At 35.9% G+C, this 24,579-nt stretch overlaps 2 protein-coding genes and 2 non-coding genes across 6 annotated transcripts; 2 read left to right on the forward strand and 2 right to left on the reverse strand.

The window, feature by feature from the left end:
• Positions 1 to 1,056: 1,056 nt before the first annotated feature.
• LOC144853047 (small nucleolar RNA U3) lies at positions 1,057 to 1,271 on the reverse strand. Its single transcript, XR_013614365.1, has one exon. It is a non-coding gene; the product is annotated as a small nucleolar RNA U3 (small nucleolar RNA).
• Positions 1,272 to 1,812: 541 nt separating this feature from the next.
• LOC144853040 (small nucleolar RNA U3) lies at positions 1,813 to 2,025 on the reverse strand. The gene has a single exon (XR_013614360.1). It is a non-coding gene; the product is annotated as a small nucleolar RNA U3 (small nucleolar RNA).
• Positions 2,026 to 2,314: 289 nt separating this feature from the next.
• On the forward strand, positions 2,315 to 7,755 carry LOC144851632 (uncharacterized). Its single transcript, XM_078709195.1, has 7 exons — positions 2,315 to 2,581; positions 2,901 to 3,024; positions 3,613 to 3,677; positions 4,128 to 4,229; positions 4,584 to 5,046; positions 5,314 to 5,364; positions 5,662 to 7,755. Exons 1-7 carry the CDS (start codon positions 2,327 to 2,329, stop codon positions 5,733 to 5,735), a joined length of 1,134 nt encoding a protein of 377 aa, XP_078565321.1. The 5' UTR covers positions 2,315 to 2,326; the 3' UTR covers positions 5,736 to 7,755.
• Positions 7,756 to 12,135: 4,380 nt separating this feature from the next.
• On the forward strand, positions 12,136 to 23,569 carry LOC144851875 (N-acetylgalactosaminyltransferase 7-like). 3 transcript variants are annotated; one of them, XM_078709526.1, is made up of 12 exons: positions 12,136 to 12,247; positions 13,226 to 13,555; positions 13,658 to 14,032; positions 14,562 to 14,845; positions 17,699 to 17,865; positions 18,881 to 19,094; positions 19,779 to 19,952; positions 20,310 to 20,427; positions 20,877 to 20,996; positions 21,504 to 21,722; positions 21,859 to 22,095; positions 22,485 to 23,569. In XM_078709526.1, the coding sequence occupies exons 3-12, from the start codon at positions 13,847 to 13,849 to the stop codon at positions 22,620 to 22,622; spliced, it is 1,857 nt and encodes a 618-aa protein (XP_078565652.1). In that variant the 5' UTR covers positions 12,136 to 12,247; positions 13,226 to 13,555; positions 13,658 to 13,846; the 3' UTR covers positions 22,623 to 23,569. The 3 variants fall into 3 exon arrangements, with proteins under 3 accessions (XP_078565652.1, XP_078565653.1, XP_078565651.1); XM_078709527.1 differs by lacking the exon at positions 13,226 to 13,555 and having other exon boundaries at positions 12,220 to 12,251; positions 13,660 to 14,032; XM_078709525.1 differs by lacking the exon at positions 12,136 to 12,247 and having other exon boundaries at positions 13,014 to 13,555.
• Positions 23,570 to 24,579: the final 1,010 nt, after the last annotated feature.

The raw sequence follows: 24,579 nt of genomic DNA on the forward strand, positions 1-24,579 counted from the left end.
AGAGACCTACTTTACGTAAAGACTTTGTTTAAGTGTGCATAGATGAACGTTATTTTTACATTATGTCTATTTGTATGTATTGTTAACTGCTAGATTGACAGAGAGGATAATCTTAAGGGATGGAAAAGAAATTATTTGAAATTAAAATAAATGATTTCTTTGATGTTACTGTTGTCTCATGAGAACGTGGCGAGACATACGGATATACTGTGTTGTGCTTCGTTCGTATCAAAACAGATAGACGATGATTTTCGTTTGATCGTTAACCTTTAAATTTGATCTTTAAACTCATAATAATATTTACTGATTGTTAGAAATTCCGAAGTGAATTGTTTTTGACAGTTTGTTTGATTTATATTTAGGCCTATTTGAAATAACCAAAACGATAAAACTTTTGTTTGTTATGAATGTTCGTAAGTCACATTTTAGGCTAAACCTAAAATAATATTTGCCTAAACCTTGTTAAATCTAAATGACCGTAAGTCCCATCGTAAAGCTATATTCAGACTTGTTCCGTTTCAGGGAACGGAACGGCGCCGGTCAATTGTATTGTATGATTTTTCATTGTTTAACAAAGCACACGATGCCGTCTTCCGTTCCGTGAAACGGAACAAGTGCGAATGTAACTTTTTTGTAAATTAATTAAGGAGAGATGAACATATTGATAAACCGCTGGCTCGGCGGTATTGTTTTAACTTTGTAAATGCCAGCAGCTCAGAGGTCTTTGCAAAATGAGAGAGGACATGGGTGCAAGTAATGTGATGCGACTGGATCGCACAACCGTTTAATTACCGTTCCTATTTAAAATGTTAGTCTCATAACATTTCAGTTTCTTGTTACATTTACCTTAAGTTTGGTCCACTACATACAGTTCTGTTCTCATGTGTGTGTGAGAGAAGCAAATGAATTGGTTTGTTTCGTTTCTAGAGTAATACAGTTGCTATGTTTTAGAACGCGTCACGCACGAAAATGGCCTACGCGTATGTATGTAAACGTTGCGTATTTACGCGCTATGTTGTTGTGAAGTAATTTTCTTTTCTTTGCTTTCAACAATCGACCACTCAGATTGCATTCTCTCCCTCTCCATCCAAGACCGAAGTCTTGGAGGAACGGTCATCAATGAGCAAGGTCATTCCAGATGGAATTCTCAAGCCCCGCTTCGCGCTCAGAAGAGAATACTTACACTCGTCCTCGTGGGTTTGCGATTTGATCAACTTTATTCGTTTCTCCGTGAAACAAACTATAGAAATGATCCCTAAAAGTATGATCTTAAGTTAAACCTGAACTATCCAGTGTTTTTAGCATACATTATCAAATAATCTTAATGGTGTCATAAATACGAGGACATGACACACGCGTTTGGTTTCTTTATTAGTTCATAAAAAGTTGTAAAATTAAAAGAATAAAATAATGGTGTGACTGAATCACAGTTTAGTCTTTTTAACTTTAGTGTTTTTAAAACAACTTTAGATTTCATAAATGTATGAATAATTAAATCAGTCGCCAGTTTAGGACGTACTGTATACGATGAGATTAACAGCTGTATACAAAATAGAGGGCGAAAGTTTGGAATTGAATAAATCAAATTTCGTCCTCGTTTTGTGATTTTTATTCATCACGTTGTTTTATTGGTTCATGTTTTATATCAATTGAAAATAATATATAAGAAAAACACCTCAGGTAAAACAAATTGACATTTGCTGAATGTGTGAATGTTTTTAACTTCGTAGGTTTACTCATAAGTAATTCCAAACAATGTAATAGGTATCTGCTAACTGTTCTAATATTTTTTTTTTAAAAAGGGGTGTCGCAACCACTCAGATTGTATTCTCTCCCTCCATCCAAGACCGAAGTCTTGGAGGAACGGTCATCAATGAGCAAGGTCATTCCAGATGGAATTCTCAAGCCCCGCTTCGCGCTCAGAAGAGAATACTTACACTCGTCCTCGTGGGTTTGCGATTTGATCAACTTTATTCGTTTCTCCGTGAAACAAACTATAGAAATGATCCCTAAAAGTATGATCTTAAATTTTCAGTGCCAATTTGTATGGTGATATACTAACTATTTTTCGTTGTAAATGTGTGTCATATTCAATAATAATGTCATATTCGCAGAAGTCGTATTAATATATAAGTATAATCAAATATATATAAGATATATTAGTAAATAATGGTAGTTTATAGGGCTAGATAATTTAATTATGTATAATTTATTATATTTCATAATCATATTTTGTACATTCGGCTCATACATATTTAAATTAGTTGGATAATTTTGTAACCGTTAGAGGGCGGAATTCATATTTACACTCGATCGATACGAAAACATGAGACCTGAAAAACACCAAAAAATTAGGAAGCACCAGAAAAATAAGCACGGAAAAGGTGGACAGGGGCAGTCTAGTGGTTCGAAGAAAAAGTCTGTAAACGATGATGGAAAAAGTGGTAGCAAAAGTAGCAACCAGAAACCTGATAACAGTAATAATATTCGTAGGCCTTACGGTGATGATAGTCACTCGCCTCACCACCAGTCCGCTTCCACGAGCAGCAGCAGTAGCGAAGGATTGAAATCTGAGTCAGGGGTATGTCTGCCAGGCCTAGCCTCGGAGAATAATGCACAAATATCAATTGCTATTATCTTTATAAAATTATATTATTTAATGTTTAATACAGTATTAATAAACTTGGCAAAAATAAATGTTTTGTAGGAAAGGGATTTGATTCGAATCTTTTTGCTTTTTTTTTACTACTATCTAAATCAAATACTGCTATCTAGGCCTCATAAATGAATGAATGAAGAATGTTATTAGATTATGTACTATTAATACTACTATACTACAAGCAAGGGGTACTACTTGCCTCTAGCTAGGGTAATTACAGTATTTCCTAAATATATTACAGGAAAGAAAGTCTTTTTCAAGGCGTAAAATTGAGAGCAACTGGAACCGATATGGTGACATAGAAGAAGATGATGACCAAGTAGAAATGAGAGGTGCTGATTTTAATGTCCTACTTGCTAAAGAAGGTGAGTGAACAACAATAACAAGATGGTGTTAATCAGGTGCTAGTAAGAGCATCATCATGTCCATATATGGGCACATCACATTTGTTTTGTCACATAAAGTTTGATAGTGTAGACAGAGCTTAAAAGTAAATAAGAAAGATCTATTGCAGAGGTCCCAAGTTCTCCACTGTAAAAGTCTACAAACTAGTTCGACAAAAAAAGTGTGATGTGCCCATATACTGTATGGTAGTGATATACCCAAATAATATGGTAACTGTAGTGATGACATCACCATATATGGGCACATCACATTTTTTGTCACATAAAGTTTGATAGTGTAGACAGAGCTTTAAAGTAAATAAGAAAGATCTATTGCAGAGGTCCGAAGTTCTCCACTGTAAAAAAAGTTTTATGTGCCCAAATATGGTAGTGATATAACCAGATAATATGGTAGTGATGACATTACCATATATGGGCACATCACATTTTTTTTGTCACATAAAGTTTGATAGTGTAAACAGAGCTTTAGGCTAATATGGCTTGATATGATTTTAAACTTTAAATTTAAAAGCAGCTACTTAAATACTTTTTTTGTTTCATTTTCTGTAGAAGATTCATCATCACAGTTTCGTTTCAAAGATGAACAATACTGGCAAGATGATGTTTATCAGGAAGTAAGGGCATTTATTATTTGTTATTTTATGGCAAGTAACATTTCGCTCTGAAATGGACCCTCTTGATTTATCTACTGTACTCCAAAAATATACCTTAAATCTTCAGAGTTTTTGGCACAAGCACCATCGGTTTGGAACCAGCTTCCACTTCATCTCCATCAATGTAACTTCCTTAAGTAATTCAAGTCACTTCTAAAATCTCACCTTTTTATTGGTCTTCTAACGACATCAGTAAATAGCGCTTTATACCAGTTTCTTATTATAATCATATCAATAAATATGGTACTAAAGTATAATAATTAATATAATGTTTTGCATCAGGATTGTCATAGATCTATAACACACTATACATGATCAGAATTGAACATTGTGTTATTACTTTTATATATAGTAAATTTCATTGGAGGGCAAGTATGCATATGATAATAACATTTATCTCATTTTTTACAGGATAATTCAGACTTTCTTTGTCTAAATGTCCAGTCATTGGTCACTCAGCTTCAGTGTCTTCCAATCTCACAAAGACTGAATATTGATGAAGAGGTATTCACTGTAAGTGTTTAAATTTACTTAGACAATATATAAATGGGAAACCGGTTAGATCAAAACACAACTTTGCGCTGATTACTAGCTTTATTATGGGAGTATGTTTTCATAGGTGTTTGATAAAAAAAAATGACTGGGGTAATAATGTTCAGCGCTTAGAGGTTTCACAACATTAGGCGCTATATAAATCCAGGATATTATTATAGACAACAAATGTATGCAACATTGTAGTGGGAAATACATTTCGATTTGAATGTTGATCTACTGCATGTATTTATTTGCCCAATCATCATTTATTCTCCCTATTATGTTTTACATTATCTATACTTTTACATTATCTATATCTTTCTTTAATTGTAGATTTATGAAAAGGATTTGGGTATTCAAAATTCAAGGGAAAAAGAAATTAAAACAGATCCCTGTCTTGAAACAAATGTTCCCAATCAAGTTGAGAAAAAAAGAAAACCAGATGTTATATTTAATGTTGATGCATCAAAAGAGACATTTGATTTTTCTTTACATAAATCTGAAATATATAATAAAAAACAATCAGTTATCAAATCTACAATAAACCAGTCAGAACCAGATAGAACTGGAATAAGTGAGAAAAATGTAGTCAGTATGATTGCTGAACCGGATAAAACTGGAATAAATTGGAAAAATCCAGTTAAATGTACAAATAAGGCAATATCAAAGCCTAAAGTACAACAAAAGAAAGAGGAAGAAGATAATGACGATGAACTTGATTTTCTATTAGGCCTAGACAACCCAATAAATACAACACGTCATCAGAATGAAAATAACCAGGAACCTGAAACTGAATGTAAGTATCGCTTCTTAATGTTGACAAATTAAGTAGTTTTTTATGTCATCCATTATTGTAATAATAAATTAACATACTTGATTTTAGACTTGCCTCAACTCTTTAAATAAGTTATGAATGCCACACACGTTTCAATTTTTTTGGTAGCCAGATCCAGTAAGTATAGATATGACACGCCATGTGTGCCAAAACACTAAACAAATCTTATTTGTACTGTTTTTTTGGCTATCTACAGTTGATGCTTTAATAATACTTCTGTTTTTACAGTAAATAAAGAAAAAGAGGAAGAAAGTATATTATCAAAACCAAAGAAAACTGGTAAAGATATACATATTTTCAAATAAAATGTTTTATTTCATCTTATACAAAATCATAACAGTTGATAAAAATATTTGTTATTTACATACATTTAAAAAAAATTAAGTATTATAATCATTATTAATGAAATTGCGTATTTGTTTTTACTTGCTGTATAATATTTTTGAAATATCTTTGAATGAGAATACAAATTAAAGCCAAATTGATAGTACATTTGATGCGTTATGGTGGTTGATGGAACTATTCATCATTCTGTTGTTTCGTCATATTTATAAAACCTTAACTTTCATTTTGTAGAAATTGTGAATTCAAAGAAAAATGAAGATGAAGGTAATTTGGAAGATTGGTTGGATAGCATATTAGATGACTAATGATGATGGCCCTCCTCACCAACAAACTGCAGTCCTATCATAACACAAAACCCAACCATCATAACCAATGCTTTTAATGTCCCGCGATGCTTATGTAATTGCAACGTCGGAACTATTTCTATAAATATAATGTAGAGAAAGGTTCCAGATGCCAGACTCTGTAAAATGCCGTTAAGAGCATGATTCGAGTCGTTCGCAGATATTGCAATAGCGATCGCGACACCAATCGGGGAGGATATGCTAAATATCACTAAAAACAATACCTTCATTAGCATACTCATGTTGTATTGTTGTGCTAGGTTAGTAGAAAAACTGAACGCTAACACACATTTATGAATTCCGATTGCCAGTAATAGTTGCAGAGTTTCCGATACCGTTTCCTGTATACCAACAGCGAAACCTTCAAAAAGTGAATGTACACTAAGCGCGAGAAGAAATATTAACGATCGTAGAGTAGATGAGCTCTCGAAGATGTTGCCATGATCATGGACTTCCGCGTCATCATAACTCGTTTCGTGATTAGAGGCTTGTTCGCTAAGTATTGGACGCCTTTCGTCGTTACGTTGCGCATTCGTTTCTCCATGACACTGAATAGCTATACACTCGATGAGTAATATCAAGAAAAAACCAGCCGCGACAATCACCTCGCATATCTTAAAATCGCTATCAAATGCTTCTTTGATTTCTTCCTGCGATTCGGGGAAAAGATGAAGTAAGAATGTCCCCAAAAATACTCCTGCGGCGAAGCAGTTACAGAAGTTGAGTATTGTAGTTTGTCTGTGAGTGCGTCTTTTAAGACATAGCAACGGTAGTAGACCACATACTAAGCACACAAAGAGAAGCACAAACAACGCAATGATTTTGACATTTTGTACATCCATCATTCCTTGGTTGTTGGTATCTATTAAGAGAGAAAATAATAATAAAAATAAATAAAATAAAAATAGAAAGAGAGAAAATAATTGTAATGTAATACCAATAAAACAATTTATTTATCTAATAAATATGTTTTTGAATGAACAATTCAGGCCCGTATCCGATTGCCGCCATCGCCTTCTCTACACCAAAACTACAAAAAGTCGAACTTTTTATAATAAACCTTAAAAATCCAGCCTCGTGTATACAAAAATTACCAAATAATTACTGGGGAAAAACAACATTTTACAAGCACGCGTGTAGCCATCAGCGCAAGCTCGGTGGTCTAGAGGTATGAACGCCAGGCTAGTGATCTGGAGGTCGTGGGTTCGGGTCCCACCCGAGAATTACTTGCGTATTTTTTCGCAAGTATTCTCAATGTACTTAAGTATGAACAAATTACGTCAGAGTAGGGCAAAACATCTGACCAATCATGTTATTTTTACTGTATCCTGTAAAACTATGTTTTACTTGCGGGGTATATAATGAGCAGCACATCACTAAAATACAGTTTGATTACGTTTTTTTTTCCACTAGTAAATCCCAGTATACACTTGTTTAATTTGTAGAAAGAAACAAGCGACAACCGTATGAAAATAAATCATTAGAAAATAAAAACATCCTAACCTCTATCTAATTATACGCAAGCGATTGATGATAACGTGTGTTTGTCATGGCAAGGAGGCCAAACATCGATCGAAAGAAGATGATCCATGAAAAGGGAAATCCCCGGATCCCAATCGGTTGGCATGTTAAAAATATATGGCTAGCCAAGTTAACTAGTAGATGACATCAGTTTGCATTTTTGCGAATGTTTATACTCACTCTAGGCTTGCACTGATAAGATTTATAGAGTATTTGTTAGGGGTAAAAATAACCCATATGACTAGACAGACTATATCGTCGCTTCTTCAAAATCTTGTATCTCCATTTTTTGCCGACCTCATTGTACCCATTATCAAATAATTGTGACGTTTCAGCAGCCAATCAGAAGGCCAGATTGTGGGTTATTTATCAGAGCACGTGTGTTGTTCATGTTCTCCCTATTTATTGTTAATGCTACATACGGGCCTTTGTTAGACCTACATACAAAGTTACATAACCAACCATGAAGGTATAACATCAGAGCGAAATCGTAAAAAAACATCGTTGTCATTTTTAATATGCCAAATAATTCAAAATACATAATTTAAAAAGAAATTATTTATTATTATTTTATTGGAAATTAATTTTACCTTGGTGTTTCCAGATTATCGTCCGAATTTGGTTCCTCTTCGTATTTTGCACGACTGTATGTTATCTTCGTATGTCGTCTTCTGTCGTCGTGTGAACAGGTTTCTCGTACCGATGACTTCAACTCTTGACGTTGATTGATACTGAATGTTAAAATAAATCCGTTTTATCATATTTATATTCACATGGTTTTTGCTATTATTTACCATGTGATTCGCAGTGGGTGTCAATAACGAGTTTCTGTTCGTTTATTTTCTCTTTGGTTTTATAAGGTAACGGATTACAGTATATTGAAAGTGATGTCATTCTCATTATTAGTTGTACAACATGTTACATGCATTTGTGCTATTAAATTTCTATTTTAAAAATGCTTATGATGGATTTCGCTAATGTATAAGCAAAGGATCGGATTAATTCATAAGGCGTTTTCTAAAAAGCAGGGCGCCTATATCGAAATTAAAATCTCACAATCATGACAGAATCGAATACGGATACAATATCACGAGTTTTTTATAATATAGTTGTCTGTTTATTTATGAATAAATATCGTCGGTGTAATACATATTATTCATCCATATTTATATGTATATAGGTATACCGCCATCACATGATTGATCCGACATTTCCCTATTTTCTGCAGGGGTTTATTTCTGTGTGCATGTTTCAACAGGACACTGATCTCGCCTTGTTATGATAGGAACTCGGTAACAGTCTTTTATCCTATGTCTGGCTGCGACAAATTTACCAACAGTACTGTACTCATGTACCATACACTTATCCGCGGCGCGCGATGTCTGTTAGGGTGGAACTGTACGTGTCGCAGCCACAGATAAACCCTTTGATCTCCGGTCCAGAGCTCAGCACCCCGTTAGATTGCCTTGGTTTCAAACGTAGGTACGTCTACATGTTCTTTTCAAGCACGAAAAGAACCTCTACCGGTTTAATTTTACATGCGCAGAAAATATATACATTTTATCGCTGTAAAAGAGGCAATATGCTAACTTTCTAATTGAGAATATGGCCTAAAATATATTTTAATGTTTATTTAATCATCTAATCAGTATGGTCAATTAAAAAAAATCGATTTATATGGCGATTTGAGTTACCACACTATTCAACGTGTACACACTACCGTACGATATTGATCTTCGTTTTATACGCGTGCGCAGTGTCTTTCGGAACCGTGCAGTGATTATCTGTTAGACTGTTCTGAACTTTGTACTAATACTAACTAATAATCTCAGCCTAATGATAAACTATCAACAGAGGAATTAAGAATTAAACAGTTAACTTGTTCAAAGGTAGGTTTCAAAGGGGGCATGCATTTACGTATTTCTGATGCCAACTTTTAACCCTGGTTTACCACTAGTGGGTTAAACAGGCCCGTGAGAATATCGACACATGTGAATCCAATCTTACAATATCGATGCTACTGATGTGTATGTGTGTCACTATTAATTAGGCTAACGCTTTCTGTATAGGCACACATTGTCTCCTAACTAGTGAAGTTTGGGTTTAATTTTCTGGTTTTACATGCGGTATACTGTAGTGTCATTTAAAAAAAGGGGGTTTTTGTATCTCCAGAAAGCTCAGTCTACACTTATCAAACTGTATGTGACAAAAAAATGTGATGTGCCCATAGGCGCGCCTATATGGACATGATGATGTCATATCACTAACATATTTGAGCATATCACTACCATTATTTGAACACATCACACTTTTTTGTCAAAATAGTTTGATAGTGTAGACAGAGCTTAAGAAAGGTCGTAATTATCCCATATTATGAAGAATGAATGTTGAGGCGCTTTCGTTAGAAATTTTGAATGTGATAGAGATTGTGACGACCGGATCCAAGTTCTTCTTCGGAGAGGAGAGCAGTTAGGGGAAAAATGTTTCCTACTCTTGTAACATGACCACAGCGCTGATTTTGCCATTTTCCCTCGAACTGAGAGCGCTAACATATTGTATTTAGGCCGTGGGCAGGGCAGGATTTTGTGGTAAGGGGTGTGAGAGAAAGTATATATATATATGGACCTCTGGGCACCAATGCACCCTAACCGTTCGTTTCGAGTGTTTAAAATAGCGCTGATTCAACGGCCAAACGTCAAACAAGGTACAGCGCATCCCGGAATTTCCCACTTTTTTATAACACACACACGCCGCGGCATCATGTGTTTATCTCTTATTTTTGTTTATGATAATTATATAGGCCTATGATAATTCACAATATAATATTTTTTTGTGAATTATTTTAATAATAAAAAAAATAGATATTCATTCATTCATTCATTCATTCATTTTATTTATACAAAGCAAATTTCAAAATATGTTGACAAAATATGAATCAAGTTAATATAAATGCATTGTATCTGGAGAAAACACAAATAAGCTCAAAGAGCTTTACGACAGGTTCCACCAGGAAAAAAGTTATATAAAAAAATTTGGATCAATGTTCATAGACAGAGACAAACAGGGGTTACAGACGGTACATACACTACGCAAGAGACAAAGGGATATGATAGGGAAATAATAATAAAAATTAAATTGGTTCCCACTAGTACGCAACGTAAAGACATATAATAGAGACGCAACGTATCGACACAACGTGCCGAAAGAACAATCTTTATTCCTATATTTGCATGAACCGATGACGTAAGCATCACGCCACACACAGCAAATGAATCAACTTCTCGGGTGCGATATTTAGAGTATTTTGCGTTACACGTTATACGTCAGGACATGGCAACCAAACTTGAGGAGGGTAGTTCAGAGATGACATAGTTAAATAAATTGTCCCTTGTAGTCATTTAAAACCTAGTCATATATACACTGAAAATCAAGATGTTTTAGCCTACCTTAGAGTAGGCCTAGAGGTCAAGCCTAGCCGTGATACTACAGTAATTGAATACAATCTATACAATTACTGCAGTATACAATACAATGTTGACAACGATTTAGCTGATTCGCACTAATTTACGTATCATTTGTTACCGTATTTGGAACGATAATCCTACGAATATATAAAGTTGTGCCTATATACAGCAGTTCTTTGTCTGCACGATCTCCTCAGTCACGTCACAAGACCACTGTCTGGTGGACCATGCGCAGTGCTAAAACATAATTGAAATATTTTAGGGATCGTCTCAATATTGTATCCAGCAGCGCAATCTTCTTAAAAGTTCCGGTTTGTAAAGAAATACCACCCGTGGTTGCCTGAATTTCAAGTTCGTAAGCGAACTGACCAATCAAAAGCGTTGGATTATTCGAACTTTCGCCTTTGATTCGTCAATTGCTTATGTTTCTTACGTCCTATTGGGGAACCAAGTTTTAATAGATGAAAACATTGTAGAAGTAGGTTTCAAAGGGAGAATACATTTGTGTATTTCTGACCCCAACGTTTCTCTCCCCCCCCCCCCCCACTACTATTTTGTAGGCTAAACAGGTTGAGAACATTGGCACATATATTCCAATCTTGCTGCTATCAATACGTTAAATTGGTGCAATGTATGTGTTGCTATTATTATTTTTGTTAAATAGACTATCACTTTCTGCTAATTGTGTGTAGTAGGCATATAATATGCTTGCACTCTACCTACCAATTTATGAAGTTTGGGCCTAACTAAGTGCTGGGGAACTGGTGTAAATAATTCTTCTAGAAGAATTGTTTAATATTATACTTTCTGGAATTCCCTGCCTACTATTTGGTATCCGCTCTGTGAATAACAGTCCGCACTATTTAAAGTTTAGGAAGAGATTAGATCAGAGTTGCCTATCCTTAATCCCACTGCCCAAGTATCGAGTGATAGTAAACATTACGAAAAATCGAAAATAGAAAAATATAAAGTTCTGACATTTTATTTACTCAGCCTTAAACAATACTATAGTTACTTTTATTTTGGTGCCTATAAATAGCTTGAATTTAGTACATTATAATATACCATATTTTTATTTTCGAACAAAGCTTCCGGCTATACCTCTTTCTAAGCCATTGTGATCAGACTTTGCATAAACATATAATAATCAATTCATTCGGATTTCGACTTATTGCACTTTCCTATTGTTGCATATTGGCTTTCTTCGTGTTTAGTGTTTTGTATAATGTATTGGCTTTTTAGTGTTTACGTCATTTCGGATTTCGACTTATTGTTGTCTGTTGTTGTCTATGTTATAGTGTTACTATTGTGTCATGTCAATAATTGTTTTCTTTTATTAGACAATATTACAGATGGATGACGCTGATATTATTGGTAAAGTACGGTAGTCGGTTTCCTGTTGCCCTTGGCTATACATTGCTCTAAATAGATAGATAGGGCGATATTCCTTGACCAAGTTCCTCTCTCATGTGCGTTTCAATAAGTTGCGTAAGTTAGGCTACTATTTGTTGTTGCAGGGGGCGTCGTCTTTGAATGCGTTTTGTTGTATGTTTAACGTAACAATATTTGATATATAGTAGGGCCTAGGCATACTACAATCACTGTTTTTACGGAATGCACTAGTTAGGTCATGTTGGATGGGGGCGGTTGACAAGACCCACATTCCTCCCTTTTCGACGCCAAAACTATACAGCAATTTCGTTCTGTGAGTTGTCTCTCCCCCTCCCTCCCCTCGCCCTACTCCTTCCAACACGAGGAAACATTTTTGTCTCTATGTATAACAGGAAACTGCTGTTTCAAAAACCTTGCATAAAATAATCATTTCCTATATAAACCAAACTGTATTACAAGCCGCGCGCTCGCAATTATAATTCAATACCGTATTCCCTGCAGACTATGAAACTCAAATCAAATTTCAATTGCTTGTATTGCGTAGATTGGTGTAATAAATTATTTATGTATTCTGCAAATACACTATATTCCGTGATTAAAAGCCTTAAAGCCGATAGAACGTCGAGTGTATGTCTTAAACAGGTGTATTACTCTGTAGTAGGAGTGCGTTTGGGTTATAAGGTAAGGTGGGCCTCGTCTAGAAAAAAGTGCGTTCTGTCTTCGTTCAACTTATCAGACCAAGACAATCTAAAAACAGGACACTGAGCTCGCCTTGTCGAGATAGGAACTCGTAACGGTCCTTTGATCTTATGTCTGGCTGCGACAAACAAATGCCAACAGTACTGTACTATGTACATACCTCAGCGGCGTCGCGCGGGCGTGGAACTGATCGTGTCGCAGCCACAGATATACTTTTGATCTTCGGAGTTCAGCATCATGTTGTTAGATTGCCTTGGACAGTATTTATGCGACCGGTTGTTTGATTGTTTGATTTATAGTTCCGTATAGTCATTCTGATTACGACATTTATGTATTTCTGTGGGTGTAATAATGTGTTATAAAAACCTAATGTAGTATACATAGAAGCGATCTGATCCAGGTTTACAGCGAAGAACGCCGTATGTGCGTCATTGGTTCGACTATGATCAAAGGCCAAGAATGAATGTAGTTAATATGAGAATACAATTTATTAGACGTCCACCGTTGTATGTAGGCAGCTACTTGTTGGGCAGGATTGGACGGGAAGGAATCTTTTAACCCGATTGCTTGACACTTTAATTGCGTTTAGTGGTCTTTTCCGGATATTTATAAGACTAATAGGTTTGAGAAACCACAAGAGTACATTATGTCGAGATACCCGCTTCTTCAAGCTGTACCAGCAAGCATTGTCTGCTAAAACAAAACGTAAGATAATTGTCTTTATTTTGTGTGTATACAGCGATGAAGATCATGTCATTATGCCGCACTCTTTGTTGTTATTTTGATGGGCATTGATTCTCATTACAGAGGCAGTGATACAGATGAGGAATGGTATCGTGGCTGAGTGCTTCCTTGGTTCGATCTGCTTACTAAACATTCATACTTGATCTTATGCACATCGGTAACTGCCTGAACTTGACGTGACGTCATTATAAATGATGTTTTATCACTTAGGACTTAAGCATTAATGAAACTCTATGTGAAACCATTTGAATCATGGGGAGTCACGGCAACAAACGGAGTTTTTTACGATACTCTTTCATCGTGATTCTGTTGGTAGCGTCGGGCTCGTTTATGTTTTCCCTGGGACTACTTTCGGCGCATCGCCTAGGGCCATCATTCAATTCGTTTGTTGTGGATGAGATCAAGAGGAATGAAGCACCTATTGCGTCGTTATCACAGGTAAGTGAACTGATGTAATACTGTATACATCCTGAGGAAGTTAGAGCACTAAAACTGCAATTTAGGCCTACTTATTTGTTAATACCGAGGTTAAACTGCTGGGAACCCTCAATCAACGCCTTTAAAAAGTCAAAAGATCCTTTAAAATTGAAACTATATCCAATGAACGTAATTTGCATGACCATTATTTTGAGTGAACCATCAGCTGACTGACTGCAATTATTAAATCAATATTTCGCATATATACTATGTTAAAATCAATGCAATTTAGCTTTTACCGTGAGTTCGATTTTACAATAAAGATACTCTACACATAGGCCTAAGTTTATTATCATATTAAAATAAGGTATTTCGAAAACAAAAGTTTATAATATTAGATAATATGTTCATTTTAAATCAAATCCAGCTGCTGAATGTTTCCCTTGGTGAATCATAGAAAAAAAACGAGACTCTCAGTAGACTCTTTTCGGTTTGGAACCCGGATGAGATTTTTAATAACTCAAAAATTGTATATTTTTCTTCATTTCAGTTAAAAGATGAAGCATCACTTTCACATTTACAATCAATCAAACAACCAATAGGAGCGCCAGTTAGACATGTTTCACTAGTAGTATTTCAAGATGGCGTCTTAGGGAATTACGAGCCAAAAGACGCGCCTTTAAGACACGGACTCGGCGAATACGGCGTCGCTGTAAAGTTGAACCCAAAAGAAGAAAGTGAATACAAAAAAGCATTTAAAAACTACGGATTTAACATGGTGATAAGTGATCGAATATCGTTGGATCGAACCATTCCAGATATTCGAGATTCTGAGTAAGTAAAGACAAACAAGTGTGATGTGCTCAGATATGGCCAAATATGGTAGTGATATGACATCATATATATGGTCACATCACTGTTTTTGTCACATCAAGTTTGATAGTGTAGACAGAGCTTAATAAGTAGGTCACAGAGTTATTGCCGCAAAATCACGTACAGTATAGGCATACTGTCACTAAATTAATTGATGAGTCCTCGCGTATCGCACGAATATAACACGAGACCAGACACGTGATACAAGAGTATAGGCTTTTTTTTATGGATTTATATATTTTCTTTAAATATTATTTTATATACATTTAACTGCTAAAAACTCGTCAATTACAGGATGGATAAATTATAAATTATTCTACTTAAAACAAAACTTTAGACTACAGGCTTTATATGAGTCTTGGGTTACAGCACTGAGAGTAGCTCACTGTGAACCCTGGACCTTCGGATTGAAGGAAAGCATGTTAAGCGCGAGGATACAGCGCCACTATTTTATGTTGTAGTTCCAATAATGCGCTTGGCGGATTGGTCAAATCACTTACGTTGCGCTTACATCGTCCTTGCGTTGTGTTTCTCTAGTGGGAACCAAGCTTTTGTCTGGAATGTCGGTAAGGGCAACTTATCACATGACCTAATTGTTGTACATTAATACTATTGAAATGGCATGACAAATGTGTGTCTGGCATTAACCATTACCGCTATCCTTCCATTAATTAACACCCAACAAACAGCCAACAAACCCACATCCGAATTGTTATTGAATATTTGGCTCATGATCAATTTACTTCTAATTTAACATGTTCAATGGACGCGACGACGGTTGTAAAATGGCAACGGTAAGCTGTCAAGTTTTTACGATTTTTCAAAATTACGTCGTAAATATGTGAGATAAAATGTGCAACAGGTTTTACATAGTACTATGTATTTTATTTCTATTGTCTGTTTTTTTTTGTTGGCACAAATACAACAAGTCTGCCTATATGAAAACATAATTGACTGCATAAATAATCTCAGAAATTGTAAGTTCACAAAAATGCCGAGGAAATGAGTGGAATATTAATGTTCGACTCACTTCATAATTAGATTTATCGTGCGCAGTCATCATAATGATGTTTGCTAGTCAACGGCAGACGATCAAATTGCCTGTACAAGCAGACGATTCAAATCCCAATTGGCGCTTTCAAATATCACAGTAGGCCTACATATCATTATTAATCTCGTCTTTTCTTGTATTGTTCCAGAAGATTTACCCTCTCCTCCAATAATTGGTTAAAATTCCCTACCCAGGGGAGTGCTCTGCATCCAGTTGACTAGCCATTTAGTCCAGTTCATATTAAATAGTCTAACGCTCAGTCGATTCCAAATGTACCACCACATTGAGGATACATTGCCTCAGAAGCCCCGGGAAGCGCGCTGCATCCAGATGACAAGCGATCTAGTCCAGTTCATTTTAAATAACACTCGGTCGACTCCAAATGTAGGCCTACCACCACCACCCTGAGAATACATACACTCGTTCAGGCGGTTCAGGCGGTATTATAAGCGACAAATTCAGAAGAGGACACAAAATTCTACGCCTGACGGTAACAGACGGTTGGAATATCACCCCCTGGTATAAATCGTAAATTCGCAGTTGAGTCATCTTTTGAAGGCACACGTATCGTGATGTCACTGCTTCGTCATTCTCTCCTGAGTATTGACTATCTTAACATGACATAAACATACTTATGTCTGTGTTCAATCACATAATCCGGTTCTTATTATCTTTCGCGTAATATATTTAATCATCTTTCATCACTAAATATTTTGAATATAAAATATCGAAGAGATTATTTTTTTTATGTTGGTTATAGACACTCATAAAACCGTTGATATTCATTCGTCTTATACACAACTTGTAGAATAATGTTGTCTCGTTGGGATGATATACTCGTAACTTACTCTACAATTATGAAGAATTCGCTGCGCAATCAGACTATATAAGTTGTAAGGCCAAGTCACCAAGACGAGCGGTAAGCGGAAAACCGCGTATCTTATCACGTGGAGCCCATCGATCCTCAACGGAAGCCGCCACCGCCCGTCCGCTCCGCGCTTTGTGCAAATGAGCATAAGGAATATATAGATTCTATATTCGTATTACCGTTACCGCTCATCTGTGTAAATTGGCCTTTATCACAGCTCAATTTAACTAATTTAAACTATTCCCCTGCTAATAAGTAATAACTATCAATTGATAAAAACATTGGAACGTAAGCGCAACGCAAAAGTTTGGAACCATTTCGATTGGTCAAATTACTAAAGCTTGGTTCCCACTAGATACGCAGCGCAAGGACGTAGACGCAACGCAATAGTTGACCAATGATAAGCGATCGACAGTTCATCGCTTGTCATTGGTCAGATCACTTATGTTACGTTACGTCCTTATGTTGCGCCTCTAGTGGGAACCAGGCTTTACGTTGCGCTTCTAGAGCGTGGTTCCCACTAGCGACGCAACGCAACCCACGCAACGTAAGGAAATGCCCTTCCAATAATTGTGTTTTCCCCCGCCTGTGTGAAATCAAACCTACGATGTTTGCAGCACTATTGCATTGTCGGTTCCCACTTGTGATTACGCAATACAGTACTTTGCGTCGATATGTCGCTGCGTTGCGTTCTAGTGGAAACCACGCTTTATACGTCCTTGTTAGTTTTAGAACCAGCTATAGCAGCGACTGAGAGATATTAATAGGCCTACCCATTACCCATAATTCAATCAAATAACAATTAAGTTAAGACCTACATCGGGAGATGAAAGTGTGGATGTTATATTGAATTACTTATGATTTAGGTTTTGATTATTCTTCTTCTGATCCGCAGGTGTCGGTATTGGCATTATCCAGAGAACCTTCCTAGAGCAAGTGTTGCAGTAGTCTTCCACAATGAGGGTTGGTCAACCCTCATGCGCACAATACATAGCATTTTTAATGCCTCCCCAGCCCACTTACTACAACAAGTCGTTATGGTGGACGATTTTAGTACGAAAGGTAAAATACAGATGATGGTGATGTGAAGATGATGGTAATGATGATGTTGATGATGATGATATGAATGGTGATGGTGATGGTGAAGTGAAGATGATGGTGGTGATGATGTTAAAGTGAAGATGATGGTGATGATGATGATGATGATGATATGAATGATGATGGTGAAGTGAAGATGATGGTGATGATGATGATGATGATGATGATGATGATGATGACGATGGTGATGTTGATGATATGAATGATGATGGTGATGGTGAAGGGAAGATGATGGTGATGTTGATGATATGAATGATGATGGTGATGGTGAAGTGAAGATGATGGTGATGTTGATGTTGATGTTGATGATAATGTTTATGATGGTGGTGATGATGATAATGATAATGATGTTGATGATGATGATTATGATGATGTTGTTGTTGATGATGATGATGTTGTTGATGATGGTGATGATGTTGAAGTTGATGATGATGATAAGATGACAGCGTGACAATAACAACGATGACCATACATTTAAAGAATAGCTGTGATGATAAATAATCAGCAATTGTTGCCAGGGATAGTCTTAGACACACGAGTACCGGGTCGGGTTACACTGATGACGACGACGACGATCGATATGATGACGAGAGACTGAAGATAAAATGCTTTTACTCTTGATATTGATTAGGCCAATGGAGATGGGAGTAGTAGCAAGAAAGACTATTATATGTATTAAGAACGTTTATGACGTCATACACCCACCCTTCGTCTAGACTATATCATAATTTAAATTTGGCTTTGTGTTAAGCCCCTGAGGGTTGTATCAGAGCCCCTTGAATACGTTCACTAATGACTGGAACATGCTTAAAACCCCCGGTTGAAACCATGATAAACTGTGACAATCAATCTCTCAATCGTACTAAAAATAAAACATCGAAGTAGCAAGATATAAGCCATTTCCATGCATGGACGGACCTGTTAATAGTATTTCGTATTCTTACATTTCCATTCCAACCTATTATCGATTTTTTTACAGATCATTTGAAAGCGAAGTTAGAAGAATATATTAAACTACCTCGGTTCGAAAACAAGATAAAACTGGTACGCACGACAGAACGTGAAGGGTTAATAAGAGGGCGAATTATTGGCGCTCAAAATTCAGATGCCGAAGTTGTCGTATTTCTAGATGCACACTGCGAATGCGGGAAAAACTGGCTTCCTCCCCTCCTAGCAGAAGTTGCACTTAACAGGTAATAGTAATTTTCGCATTGCAACAAAATGTTTTACATTTTTACGCGCGTGTCAAATACCGTGTTAATTCGTACCGTTAGTTAGAAGCGATGCATATTGATAGGGCCTATGTTGTGATAATGTTTGAGCCCGTGACTATATTACATTTTTAAAGAGTATGCCATGTCTGGAACTATGTGAGTGCGTGAGTCACAACACGTACGGTATGTTCTGTTATGCGAACCTAAAAGCGTTGTATTAAATGATATTTATTATTTAATGATATTAAGTAGTCATTCTTCGGCCTGAGTGTCCAACGGAAGGGAATAGATTAACGAACCTTTGACACTCTTGACAAGAATCTCATGGGGACTAGTAGTGACAGAAAAACTTAGGCTTAAGGGCCTAGCGAAACGTTTAATACAAAGCCTACTTGGCCTATGCTAAATGTATTGATTGATAATAATAATCATATAAACTGTATTTAAATTTTGTTGGCGTTCGTTTTTGCCTAATATATATGGAAACCAAGAAGAAAAAGAAAAACAAATACGATAATTATGATCTAATACTGATAGGTAATGTCCTCTATTCATTTTAACAGCTGCCACATTTTTTTTACTAAAAATAGTTACTTAATTCTATTATATAAATGACTCCAGTCACTAATTGTACAATAAAAATTAAATTATGTTATTTGTCAGGACGACTGTCGTCTGCCCTACAGTGGATTCCGTTGACGCAGATACATTTGTATATGGCCCCCAGGGGGACGGGCTTTGTAGAGGAGCGTTCGACTGGGAGTTTTGGTACAAACGTATCCCGGTTGAGTATAGCAAAGAAAATACTCGCAGAAAATATAAATCACAACCATACTAGTAAGTGGCATAATTTAAAGTCTCTGTGGTCTAATGGTTGAAGCGCTCGTCCTATTTGCAAAAGGGCACAGGTTCTAATCCAACCAGATGTTTTATCAAACTTATGTTGGAATGTTGATATAAAGTTTGCGGTACACCACGTATATTAGTTCTGAAAAGAACTGTTGAGTTTCTCGACGTTTCGATCAATATGCTTTGATCGTCCTCAGGAGTGAGAATTATGTTGGAATGATTATATCACCATTTACCATCACCTTTACTACCATGGTCCTCTAATTACATTATGTGTGCTTCATTGTTTAATGATATATTAGTAACTGAAGTAAGTGCATTTTGTTTCTTTAACTGCCTTCTTAGCTCACCCGTAATGGCCGGCGGACTGTTTGCAATAGATCGATCCTACTTCTTTCAAATTGGTGCTTATGATCCTGGCTTAGAAATTTGGGGAGCTGAGAACTTCGAACTATCGTTCAAGGTAGGCAGTGCATTGCTGCGATAGAAGCATTGGTGTCGTCAAGTATGGCAGGCCAACACGCTGTCATTTCTTCAGAAGTAGAGACTATTTTTATAGATGGCACTGCTTTTCTCTTTGTTGCAGATACGATCAGTACAGTAAACTCTCTCACTAACCCTATCGGATTTTCTGAAAAACATCAGTGATTTTTTCTTGAGGTCCAAAAGTCCCACATTTTTACCATTAACATACATTCGAAATATCTGGAAAAAAGACATATAGGCCAGCCCAGTCCGGTCCGGTATTGGGAGAGTTGATTGTATTTCTCTTATTATAGCCTAAATAATATGATTCAGGAGGCACAAAAGACAATTTTCAAACCATCCAATCATCATTGTTTAAACGCGCGCGTTAAAGTGTGTGTGACTTATTTTGGTTTAAGTTTCCTGATTGTTTTATTTTTCTTCCAGATATGGATGTGTGGGGGAACCTTGTTGTTTTTACCATGTTCTCGCGTTGGTCACGTTTACCGAAAAGGTGTTCCATACGAGTACAAAGACCTTGGTACAGGTGTCTCGGTAGTCCATCACGTGAGTTGCAATCATCATTATTATCATAATCATAACCATCAGCCTTTTAACATCATCGCCGTTATCATTAGCATAATCGTTCTTCAACATATACATCTTCTAGATCGTTATTAATATCATTATTGTCATAATTATAATTATCATAATAATCAACAATACGACAACTAATCGACCTCCTTAGTCCTCCTCCCAGCGTTCTTTTCCTAAACTCTAATACATAGTAATAGAGATAACTAATTTTGAAATACTGAGTATATTCTGAGTATAGTCTGGTATTTCATTGGTTAGGCTTCTACTCTGACGTAATTGTGCTTGTTATATTTATAACACGCAAATAATTGCCTTGGTGGGACTCGATCCCACGACCTCAGATCAAATAGCCTGGCGTTCATACCTTCGCAAAATGTTCTCAAATGTACCGTGAGTGTAGTGACGTCATAGTAGGGCAAAACATTACAAAGTTACTTCGCAGTTTCTATTTCTTATAATAATATTTGTTTTCTTCAGAATTATATGAGAGTGGCTGAGGTATGGTTAGATGAATATAAAGACTATTTCTACTCAATTAGACCTGAATTGATTGGTAAGCCACACGGAAATATCAGCGCTCAAGTTAAATATCGCAAAGACAATTGTCCACATAGTTTTAAATGGTTCATGGAGGAAATAGCGTATGACGTTATGGAGCGATTTCCGCCGCCACCGCGGAACGTTGCATGGGGTGAGGTAAGAACAACACACATTGTTTGATTTTTCTGATTATGGGCAGCCAATTCGGCCAAAATATACGCAACATTAGATACTCGTCATAAATAGCATATAATAATATACATTCTAAAAATATTTATGGTTGTTATTTCAGGTTAGAGCGGTACTTTATGATAAATGTTTGGACACAATGGGTCACCAGGATACTGGTGGTCAGTTTGCTATTGGTCATTGTCATGGAATGGGCGGAAATCAATTGTTTAGAATTACCGAAAACGGAGCACTAATGTTTAATGATGTTTGTGTATATTATGATAATTATAAACAAATACGAGCCGTGAAGTGTAAAGGTGCAACCGGGAAATACGTTGTGACGTGGAAATACGATTCAGTAAGTTTATTTTGTTTAAAGATGTATTGTCCCCCTGAAAAAAATTCTTAAAACTTTTTTTGTTGAATATGCCATTTTAATGTCACATAATAGCTATCCACTTTGTGCGAAACAATACACTTGAACATGAATACCAAGTACATTTGAGAGCATTTTACGCCAATGCTAGTGATCGTCTGACGTCATTGCAGGAGGGAGGGTATCCTCTTTAGATGCCCCAGACGTTTCTTTTTCAAACAAATAAATAAAAAGAAATCCTTTATAATAATATGGAACTATTTTGCTGGCTTAAAGGCTATAGACCTCCGTTTTGTGTCGAGTGTGGCTCTAGTTAAAAACTGCGTCCGGCTCCCACAGTTTATGATTTTTTTTTTCTTTTTTGCTTATAGGCGAGTCAGAGGATATCAGCTTCAAAACATGATTTGTGCCTGGACCATAGTATCACCAAGAATTCTATATTTGTTGCACCTTGTGATAGTCTTAAAAAAACACAAGCTTTTCAAATATTATCACCAAAAAAGTCTTGAAAATTAGAATTTGAATTACTCTTAAACTCACGTGACGCCGAGAAGAATTTATAAAGCTTGGTTCCCATTAGAACGTAACGCAAGGACGTAAACGCAACGCAAGCGTTTTAACCAATGACAAGCGAAGTTATAGACAGTTAGCAATCACAAGCGAACAAGCCATCGCTTGTGATTGGTCAATTCATTTGCGTTACGTTACGTCCTTGTGTTGCGTCGCTAGTGGGAACCACGCTTTAACCAGAGAGGGCGTTATTAACTTACGTTTCTTGTTGCAGAAAACAAAGTTTTAAGATGTGCGTTGATAAAGAAAGTAAGCGGAAAAGAGTAGCGAATTGTATAAGAATCAAAGCTCAAAACGTTTGTTTGCCGGCATAAATTCAAGAACTGTAAATGCATGTTGTTATGTCGTCGGAAATTGAGCATTGCCAACACGTCTTTTTTTACCTGTTGGTTGGGTATAAATTGAAAGTTTTTAATGATTTAAACAGTTTTAACTTTAGTATGAATTTGAAAAGAAAGAAGATAATTGAATGTTCCAGTTTTTAATATTCACATAGCTGCTGGAAGTATTATTTGTATGTATGAAACGCCATGTGTGCCAAACTGTTTATCTTTAGAATCGCCGTCTAGGAGGTAGACAGTTAATAAGGTACATAACTATAAAATGCTGCACAATTGAAATTACTCGTAGGTAGATCCAATATGAGACTCTCCCCCGCCCCCTATATTACGTTCACCACTTGATTTTACAATTTGTTATTAACTTATTTAAATCGCATTAACAATTTCGAAATGCTTTCTCCATGGATTAACATTGTGCTTTGTTATTGCATTTACTCTGTATACTGACAAAGCCATGTTGCTTGTGTCCAACTAAATGGTTTATTTATTTTTCTGTTTGATTAACAATAACAAAGAATATTCAATAAAGTTTCATTCCAACCATGCTCCTCTTCAATTCTTAATTTAAAATATAAATACAGGCCTATGAATAACAAACATATGCTGTGCAATCAACTATACCATCAATAAATTAACATCGTAAACATAGGCTGAAATAATACTATAGTAAGTATAGTCAGCAGTAAAAGTATCGTCTCCGTAGATGGAATTACTATATAACGAAATGAAGTGCATGACACTGGAAAATCTAGAAACAGCACTGAATCGCCTGATACCACGACGTCCTATTCTCCACCCCCGCCCGCGATATTTCTTTTCGTACATAAGTTACATGTTCGATTTCCATGAGAGAATTCTTTTTACTTTTTAGAGAGAGAGAGTTATTTAGAGGGTTGCGTTTCGTTATATTATATGGAAAAGAAAGGTGATATTTTAGGGGAGATATTTGCTACTAAAATAATGGCTTATGGTTGAATTTTAAGTAGAATCATCGTTTACTGATAACAATGTCTTGACATTGGCTATGGACTGGACGATACTCTAAATTTCTTCTGCGCTAAAAAAATGTCGAAGTCTCCTTGGGTATGTATCTCTAATATAGGACTATTGTCAATTCAATTTCTACTGAAGATAAGACTATCGATTTTTTGACAGTTTGTCAATTTTTAGATCTAAAGTTCTTAAATCTATTTAATTTTGCAATTTGTTGTATGTTTCATATTGTATTTTTCTATGTTTTATGTATATATATTTACTAAGTATTTTTAATGGCGATTTTTCGCTGTTGATGTGGTTAAAATAAAATATAAAAAAATTTAAAAAATCTATTTCTAACATAGGCATATTTTGTTCTCATAATTTATTCTTTGTTCTTTTTTATTTAAAAAAAGCTATTATATTGTAATTATTTCCATGCAGATTTATCTGGAATGTGAGCTCACCGCAATACCACAACAAAGACTGGTGCAATGCCTCAACGGTGACGATGGCTCGTGGTTCAGTTTACACAACTAAAACAATCAAGTTTAATGTTACTTGTATCGTCTCCTCGTGC

This window comes from Antedon bifida, chromosome 9 (genome assembly GCF_963402885.1).
Source record: "Antedon bifida chromosome 9, ecAntBifi1.1, whole genome shotgun sequence".
Lineage (NCBI taxonomy): Eukaryota > Metazoa > Echinodermata > Crinoidea > Comatulida > Antedonidae > Antedon > Antedon bifida.

Coding starts and splice junctions, on each gene's coding strand:
- LOC144851875 (XM_078709526.1), top strand. CDS start 13,847: ATGGGGAGTCACGGCAACAAACGGAGTTTTTTACGATACTCTTTCATC. Junction 14,033..14,561: donor CTATTGCGTCGTTATCACAG/GTAAGTGAACTG, acceptor TCTTCATTTCAG/TTAAAAGATGAAGCATCACT. Junction 14,846..17,698: donor CCAGATATTCGAGATTCTGA/GTAAGTAAAGAC, acceptor TCTGATCCGCAG/GTGTCGGTATTGGCATTATC.
- LOC144851632 (XM_078709195.1), top strand. CDS start 2,327: ATGAGACCTGAAAAACACCAAAAAATTAGGAAGCACCAGAAAAATAAG. Junction 2,582..2,900: donor GATTGAAATCTGAGTCAGGG/GTATGTCTGCCA, acceptor AATATATTACAG/GAAAGAAAGTCTTTTTCAAG. Junction 5,047..5,313: donor CCAGGAACCTGAAACTGAAT/GTAAGTATCGCT, acceptor CTGTTTTTACAG/TAAATAAAGAAAAAGAGGAA.